We start from the raw sequence: 8,459 nt of genomic DNA, 5'->3' as shown, positions 1-8,459 counted from the left end.
TTAGGTGATGCTTCGGGTCTGTGGTTCCATCATAGAGGTTCATATCAGGGCTTTTGAAGTTTCTCGGAACTTTTGCCCTCAATATGTGCTCACTGAACGGATCCTCTCCTCCCAAGGGCGACTCTTCACGGTCGCCACGGGAGTTCCGACTTCTAAGGGAGGATTCTAATTTCAAGAGTTTTTCCTCTAACTCTTTTCGTCGCTCTATCTCATTTCTTAGGTTCCTCTCCTCCTCTCGTTGTCTCTCTAATTCCTGTTCCAGCTGTTCCAAACGACCTTGGTGGCCGTGGACCAATCCCATTAGCTCGGCTGCATGGGGTGATCCTTCTTTTCCTGATTCGCGTACCTCCGAAGAGTTTACCTTGGGAATTTTTAACCCTGAGGTACCTTCTCTGTGCTGGTCGTTCGCTCCTTGGTGGAGGGTCATGTCCGCGTCATTATATCTGGTGTTCAGATTTTCTTGTTCTAAATCGGACACCGTATGACCATCCTCTGGTGAATTGTCCGCCATTACTGGTTGATCTCTCGGGTCCCGGCAACGGCGCCAATGTTACGATGGGTAACCGGAGATTAATGGGCTGAACTCGTTAGGTTGGCCCAATCGTTTGAGGAAGGAAGCCTCTGAGTGGATCTACGTCTTCGGGCCTCCGTCCGACTTGTAAGTGAGAGAGAATGGGGGGTGGTACCTGCAAAGACACTCCGATGCCTAAGTTAGCAAGGGTGTAAGCAGGTCTAGAGAGTATTGGGACTTAGTGATACCTGAGGGGTGTCAGTGTATTTATAGTGGTGAGCCAATAACCACCGTTGGAGTAGTTCCACCTTTTAAGGGGGATAACCGTCCCTTTATCTTAGGGAAGTTGGGATATGGCTCCTGGAAGTGGGTTGAGAGATTTTAGGGGCAGTTACTTATTTGAATCAGTGTTATCTGCCAGCTAATCTTCGTCCCCGACTTCTTTAGAGCAAGTCGTGGTAATAACCGACCTCTTGAGGGAAGGTCGGTGCAGAGTGTGGGTCAATCCTTTGGATTGGGCATCTTATTTGTTCCTGGGCCTTGGCGTTGGGTTAGGGTATGAACACCAATATTTAGGAGTGTAGATGCCTCGGACTGGCGCGGACTCGAAGCATTTTGGGACATGTTAGCTCAGACCCAAAGTAGCCCGAGTTTGACTTGGAAAGAGAGAATGAAACTTGGAAGGATACTTAAACCGGGATCGGCCCATAGTTTGGGTCACCTGAATCCTGCTTGGTAAGCATACACTTCTCGAAATTAGGACATGCATTCATGAAGCGCACAATTAAGATCGAAGGCAGCCAGTGAGACTGAGGCACAACCCTAAAGCCTGAACCCTGTCTTCTCTCCTCAGCACGTAGCCACTGAGCCACGCACCCTCGTCCCCTCACGCATGGCGGCAACAGCGCACCCTTTCCCTCTCAACCTTCTCTATGACTCTCACCAGCCACCGTCACCACTCATCAGCCTCAGAATCACCTTGGCCTGCGGAGAAGCTCCTCTATTCGACTGTTTCTCAGTGATGACTAACGACGACTCTCAGTGAAGTGCGACGTTGTTCTACTGCCCTCGATCGGCTTCTTCTTCTCTGCCACCATCAGTCACCCATTAGAAGCCACCATTTATGCTCTGTTAGTCCCGCTATCTCTGCTATGCTCTTTTTTTCAGTCGTCTTTTTCTCTTTTCTTACCTCTGTTCTCTAATTAGGGTTTTGATTATTGAAACTTCTGATTAGAAGTGTTGATTATAATTCTGATTTCTGATTACCAGTGATGGTAGTTTCTTTTTTTTTCTTAAAAAAAATTAATGATGGTATTTTGGTATTCTGATTCTTGTGCTGATTACCAAAAAAATAAACATTGTTGATTATTGTTGAATCTGATGTATTGCCGATTATAATCTAAATTAGAATCTGAAAATATCTGGTGCTGAATATACAAAAAATTAATTAGTTTTGATGGGTCAGCAGTTTTTTATCTGGTATAATTATGGTCCAAATATATATAGGTTTCATCGGATTTAGAGTCGGGCTAGAGTTTAAAAAATATATCCGGTATATATTTAGGGTTGGGTTTGGGCTAACGATCGCCATTATTTTGATAAAAAAAGATCTTTTTTCAATGAAAAAAGATCTTTTTTTATTTTTTAGCGTGTTTGGCAAATTTCGAATAATAAAAGTAAAAGCACTATAAAAATCAGAAAAATATTTTTTTGAGAAGCTATAATTTACATCTTTTTTTAAAAGATCTTTTTTCATTAAAAAAAGATGTTTTTCATGTAATAAATAAATAAAAAAGTACTTTTATATTGTTATATCCAAATATAATTAATAGATAAAAAAAATCTTTTTGCATGAGATACCCAAACATAAAGTTATTTTTACTTTTCCATAAGATCTTTTAAAAAAAATAACTCAAAAAAAGATTTTTTTTAGAAACTCAAACAAGCGCGTACTAATATGATTGATACTTGACATAGTAAATTAACATAAGTGATAAAATAGATAATAATTAAATTTTATTAAATTAAAATGAGTTTTCTTTTATTTATAAAAACCAATAACTCATAATTTGACTTGCGAAATTTTAACTATCACTGTTACTATTATGACGGATTTTTATTTTATTTTCCATCCTAATTTTTCTTTTAATTTCTTTCGTCTTTACCTAAAATTTGAATTCAATACCACAAGAAAAATGACAGAAAAGAAAATGACTTTTAAATAAAAGGCTTAAAGAAAAGAAAAGAAAAGAAAAGAAAAGAAGAAGAAGGAAAGAAGGCTTTCAGGGGAAGGAGAGAAGAAAAAAAAAAAAGAAGAGAAAAAAAAAATGGAAAAATTAAAAGACAGATGACTGAAATGAGAAATGCTTCCCCAAATTCAAACACAGCGCAAAACCCTCCTATAGTTTTCATTTTCTCTCTCCTCAACTCGGTCCCACTCAGTGAACTCGCTCCATGACTCGTCGCCCGCGATCATCGTCTTCTTCCGCAGCTTCAAGCAGCAAATTCGATGTGTTCGAGTTCGGCGGAGATGACGAGCACGTCGAGAATGCTTCTAGCCGCATCCTCAGCAAGTTCTCGAACCCTAGAGACACTCGTTCTCGCGATCGCACTTCCCCCCTTACCAAATACAATTTCCTCCAAGCCTGTGAGTCTCACTCACTCTTCCTCGTTTCACTGTCCAGTGTTATTCTTAACCTTCTTGTTATGTGATTTCCGGTTCCATGCAGTTGCGCGTGGTTCCAAATTTCCGCCATCCAGAGACGTCGCCGTTGATCCCATTGTGTTGTCTGAATCCGACGATGAAGCCAAATGCTCCACGGAGAAGCCTCGCTTCAAGCCGTTACAGGAGGTTGATGATGATGGTGATGATGATCGACGCACGTGCGCTAATTCGTGTTCAAGTGACGTGGCGCTGCGAGACTCTGCAGATGATGAAGTTATCCCTGGCTTTGCTAGCGTTGTGGATTGCTGCACTGACTCGAAAGTAATCACTTAAATTGTTCGTATCCCTTTTCATGAGAATCGTTTATGTGTGTTTTGTGATGGTTTATTTGATCGTGTTTCAGAATCATTCACTTGGCGTCAATTTAGAGGAGGATGATGATGACGGCAGTCAAATAAGTTCTTCTTCTTCAAGTGGAAATTCTTCAGAAGATGAGGGTAACTTTTGCTTTCTTAGGGTCACTGGTTGTCGCAATTTTGGTTCTGGTTTGCTCCGTTTTCTGATTATTTGACTTTATTCTTGTGATTTCAGTTTCCTTAGAGGACAAGGTAGTGGGGTATGGTGCTGCCGATTGTGAAATTGTAAGTGTGTTCTTCACTTGTGTAATTGATTGCTTCATTAATCAAAATGTCAGGTTCAGAAGGAGAAATAAAGATTAAAATTTGCTCTCATTTCTTCACCTCTCTTCCTTTAGAGGATAAAAATGAAACAATGGGAGTATGTTAGTAACTAGTAGTCTTAAGCCTTAAACAATAGGAGTTGGGAAAACAACACTTTAGTTTTCTAGAAGAATTGAAGGGTTAAAAAAAGGATATGGGATTGATGTTAGGAATGATATCGTTGGTCTTAATATTAATGGAAGTGAATTCTCTCAATTGCAAAATCCTCTGGACCTTGTCAAGTATGGATTATTACCCTTGAAGATAGTATTTCCTGAAATTATATTGAAAGCCAGAATCTCTTGGTTTTTACCCTTTAGGAGCGCTAACACTACAATACCTATGGTTAGCTTACTTATGCTAATTTAGCCAACTCAGACTTCCTGGCAAAAGTAATGTGTCCTGAACTGGAAATATTTTTTATTTAATTGTATCTGCTTCAAAGTGAAATATTATATGCTTAATCTTGTTCTTCATGGTATTTTATGTTGATTTCTTGTTTTTGTTTAGTGTTTGTTAGAATTAGGTATCTCGGGTTAATGGTTGCATTTTATGTGCAGGATGGCATCAAAGAGGTGGTTAATGTCTCTCCTGATTTTATTCTTTATGAAGATTTATACTCCACCGGTTCCCAGATAATATTCTCGAGTAGCTACATAAAACTTAGATGCTCTACAATCAATGGAACTGGGGGAACTTTTAAAATGGAGTGGGCAACAGAGGATATTATGAAAATTGAATCATGTTGGGTTGGAAAGGTAAGTTACATACTTACATTGATTATTTTTCGCTTAATCTCTGGCAAATTGATCATGTTGTATTCTGTGTAGGTTGAAACAGTCATGATCAAGCTTCTCCTTAAATCGAAAAATTCTAGTGAAGCTGGAAACACAGATCAAAATCCAGGTATCACTATTTTGTAATCAGTTATTTGGCTATTATTTGCAATAATGTCAACAAAAAATTGATGAACAGTATTTTCTGTATTCTTTAGTGAATATTGCTTTTTCTTAGGTTAAATCTTTGCTGATCTAACCTTTAAGCAAGTTATTAGATGATTTGGTCTTTCAGAAGTTTGTTATCTTTGAAGGTTTGGATTTTTTAGTGAATTTAGCCTTTGGTTCCAGGTTTTTCAAGGCCATAGTGCACACAGATGTTTCTTGGATACAAGCTTTTAGAGGTTAAATTCCTTGAGGTTGGATGATATTGTCGTCCAAAAATAGTCTACCCAGTTTTTGTTTTAAACTCCATCTTTTAAAAATGGCTGTAGTAGCTTGCTCCTACCAACCATATCATGGGGTGGTTTGACGCACTTGTCATTTAAAGTAATTTTTACGAGAAGGCGGGAAAACAAATAATGAGGACATGGGAGGGGAAGAAGCCACATGGAAAAAACAAATTGTATAATGTTTCACATTACACATGTACCACAACCCTCAAGAAATCCATGAAGAGAAACAAGAGATAGATCTGTTTTATTTGGTTATGTAAGCCATAAAGCATCCTTATTTGAAAAGAATATGTAACTTTACTGAGGATGTTTACTCCATATATCTCTTTGACTTAATGACTTCAAAACCTTAAGCTGCTAATTGCAATTGCCTTGGTGACTAATGAGCAAAATATATGACCAGTCTCAGTGGATGCTTATTGTATTTGATGTTTTATTTTCTACTAGAACCTTTCATATTCAGGAAAAGAAAATTGATGGAATATTTGCTGATTTTAGGGAGTTTTTTGACATAATTATCTTTTAATAATGCAGACAGTCATACCTATATATATTATTCTTAACGTCCATGATCTTCCCTACAATTCATGCAGGGGTCAAACTGTTGAAATTTGCTGTTTATGATCCATCTTGGGCCAAGATAGAACAGTCTATCAAATTACTAGATACAAGATATATGGATTTATGGAGTACTACTTTTGAGTAAGTTTGTTGCGTTACCCTTGAGGAGAAGTTTGCTGTTCATTAGTGCAGTGTTGTTTGCTTTTACAGTCCTATCTATATATTTGTCTGGATAGAAGAAAGTATGCAAATTCTCCTGTTATCTCTAACGAAGGAAATGAAAATAAAATCTGCAAGTGTTGCTACATCATACTTTCTTCCCGTACCAATGTATGATTAAACAGGACAGTCATTTTCAAGTGAGGTGGATTTCATGGATTTTCATGCATGTCTCTTTCATGTGTCTCATACCATGGAGTTCTAATTTTTTGCCATGACAAGATGAATTTAGTTTTAGCTTTAGTTTTTTCTGTGTTTATGTTCTGACACCCCCCCCTCCCCTTCTTAACCTCCCCAACACACACACACACACATTCTTCTTTGAAAAATTTTATTATTTTTGTTTGTTTTGCCTTTGATACACAAGTTTGTATTATATTTTGTTTCCATGCAGCAATGATATAGATAACAATGAAAATACTTCATTGGGGCAGGATAGCTTTTTCCCCCAGAAGCATTATTTTCCCAAGTAAGTCAAATAGACATTTGCCCTACATCTTGTGATTTCAGTTGACGTATGCTTGATAGTATTTGAGTCTCTTCATTCACGTCTAAAGAGTTCAATCCTTGTTGCCATGTGCATGACCCCAATGGCTAATTATTTCCTTGAATGGGATTTGAGAGATATAGGCATATGGCTATTATGGAGCATGCATTAATTGTTAATCACTTTTAGGTTGCGTTCTAAGCCTGATTTAGCATATCACTACATGAAGCATGGTCTGAGATTTAAAATCTTGACTTGCATTTATTTTTGTTTGCTTTTTTCGGCAATGGTGATGATGATTTTTTAGAGCAATGACTTGACTTTTACTGTAATATCACTGCAGTTTTGAAGAGGCTTTTGATGAAGTTATTTTTCCAAAGGGGGAACCTGATGCTGTTTCTATTAGTAAGAGAGATGTCGAGCTTTTACAGCCAGAGACATTCATTAATGATACTATCATTGACTTTTATATTAAGTAAGCATGATAACAGATATTGTAACTGTTGCTATAATTTTAATGACTATGTACTGCTTGTATTATTCAGAAATTGGTTTTCTCCCCCTCTCTCTGTCATTTGTACATGCATATGTGTTATCTCTGTATCTCATAGGTTACCCAGGGAAGTAAGGAGGCCAAATCTTTGTAAGAGTGAGCAATATGTATGCCCATGTTGTAATTCTTACACCTTCAATAATAGATTTTCAGACAAGCAAAGTTTGGTTTGATAGGTTAAGACATTTGGCCTCTATTTCATGTGAAACTCATGTATAGTGACTCCTCTGTTTTACCACCTTCAATAATGATTTTTACATCTTATTATGAACAGTATTTCATCATAATTACCTGATGAACTGGCATTTGTTTAATATTCTTTAGGTATTTGAAAAATAAAATGCCTCCCGATGAACAAGACAGGTTTCACTTTTTCAATAGCTTCTTCTTTCGGAAGCTTGCTGATTTAGACAGAGATCCATCAAGTGCTTGTGATGGTAAAGCAGCATTTCAACGCGTTCGCAAATGGACAAGGAAACTGAACCTTTTTGAGAAGGATTATATCTTTATTCCTGTTAACTACAGGTGAGAGGCTTATAGATGTGCCTTGCTTGCCCTTTTGGAATTTGCTGCATCCTTATAAGAATTACTCGTGTCTTGATGACAGTCTTCACTGGAGTTTGATTGTCATTTGTCATCCTGGTGAAGTGATAAGCTTCAAAGGCAAGATATCTTATCTTTGAGTGTTTGTTCTTTGTTTTCTTTGGATATCATTCATTTTATTTACTTTCTTGCAGATGAAGATATAAAAGAATCTTCCAAAGTACCTTGTATTTTGCACATGGATTCCCTGAAAGGAAGTCATAAGGGTCTGAAGAATGTTTTCCAAAGGTAACATGTTGAGAACGGAATCAATGTATACTTCTGTTTTCTAATTTTTGGCTGCTTTCTGAAGTTGCTTTTAAAATTTTTCAAATTTCCGGTAGAAATCAATATATTGGGGGATGTGGTCAAGGAATGGATGCTCTTTTTTTTGGGATAAATCATGTAATGGACCCTTAAATATCAGTGAAAAATATACTTTTATGGAAATCAGACTGATCTAGAAATTAGGATAGCTTCAAGGTGAGTTACACCTTGGTATAAATCATTTCCAGTATATTTACACCAACTGTATGACAAAATTGTGGAAGACCTATCTAAGAGAAATTTCCATTAGTGGAAAGGAAACTAAATCAGTTCCAATTTTATTTTATTTCATTTCACAGAAGGAGAAAAAAATGCAGAAGTGGGGTCTGTATCAAACAATCACCAAATAGATTTAGTTGAAAGGAAATCAAGTGAAAACTTGCATAGTAGATATCTCATTCTTCTATTGCAGCCTAAATCCCTAATTCTGGCAGTGTTTTATTTGTTGTGTAATGGCAGTTACCTTGGTGAAGAATGGAAAGAAAGGCACCATGATGTGGAGGATGAAGTTTTCTCAAAATTTTTGCAGATGCGATTTGTCTCACTAGAGGTATTCTCTCTTCCTATCACTTGTATATGGAGTACAATGCAGCTCCAGTTTGAC

The 8,459-nt window shown here is 37.3% G+C and overlaps 1 protein-coding gene across 2 annotated transcripts in view; it reads left to right on the top strand.

The window, feature by feature from the left end:
* LOC107623129 (probable ubiquitin-like-specific protease 2A) overlaps positions 2,785–8,459 on the top strand; it is a 7,818-nt gene continuing 2,143 nt past the window's right edge. Inside the window, exons 1-13 of one of the 2 annotated variants that reach the window (XM_016325286.2) lie at positions 2,785–3,158; positions 3,241–3,497; positions 3,580–3,673; positions 3,768–3,817; positions 4,456–4,653; positions 4,726–4,801; positions 5,720–5,828; positions 6,301–6,375; positions 6,737–6,868; positions 7,271–7,471; positions 7,554–7,609; positions 7,684–7,777; positions 8,315–8,429. In XM_016325286.2, the coding sequence (XP_016180772.2) occupies positions 2,966–3,158; positions 3,241–3,497; positions 3,580–3,673; positions 3,768–3,817; positions 4,456–4,653; positions 4,726–4,801; positions 5,720–5,828; positions 6,301–6,375; positions 6,737–6,868; positions 7,271–7,471; positions 7,554–7,609; positions 7,684–7,777; positions 8,315–8,429 (1,650 nt within the window). In that variant the 5' untranslated portion in view covers positions 2,785–2,965. The remainder of the gene's footprint in view (positions 3,159–3,240; positions 3,498–3,579; positions 3,674–3,767; positions 3,818–4,455; positions 4,654–4,725; positions 4,802–5,719; positions 5,829–6,300; positions 6,376–6,736; positions 6,869–7,270; positions 7,472–7,553; positions 7,610–7,683; positions 7,778–8,314; positions 8,430–8,459) is intronic. The other variant, XM_021114850.1, reaches the window with a different exon arrangement.

This window comes from Arachis ipaensis, chromosome B10 (genome assembly GCF_000816755.2).
Source record: "Arachis ipaensis cultivar K30076 chromosome B10, Araip1.1, whole genome shotgun sequence".
Taxonomy (NCBI): domain Eukaryota; kingdom Viridiplantae; phylum Streptophyta; class Magnoliopsida; order Fabales; family Fabaceae; genus Arachis; species Arachis ipaensis.
Note: the sequence above shows the minus strand (reverse complement) of the source record. Positions and strands in the feature narration are given on the sequence as shown.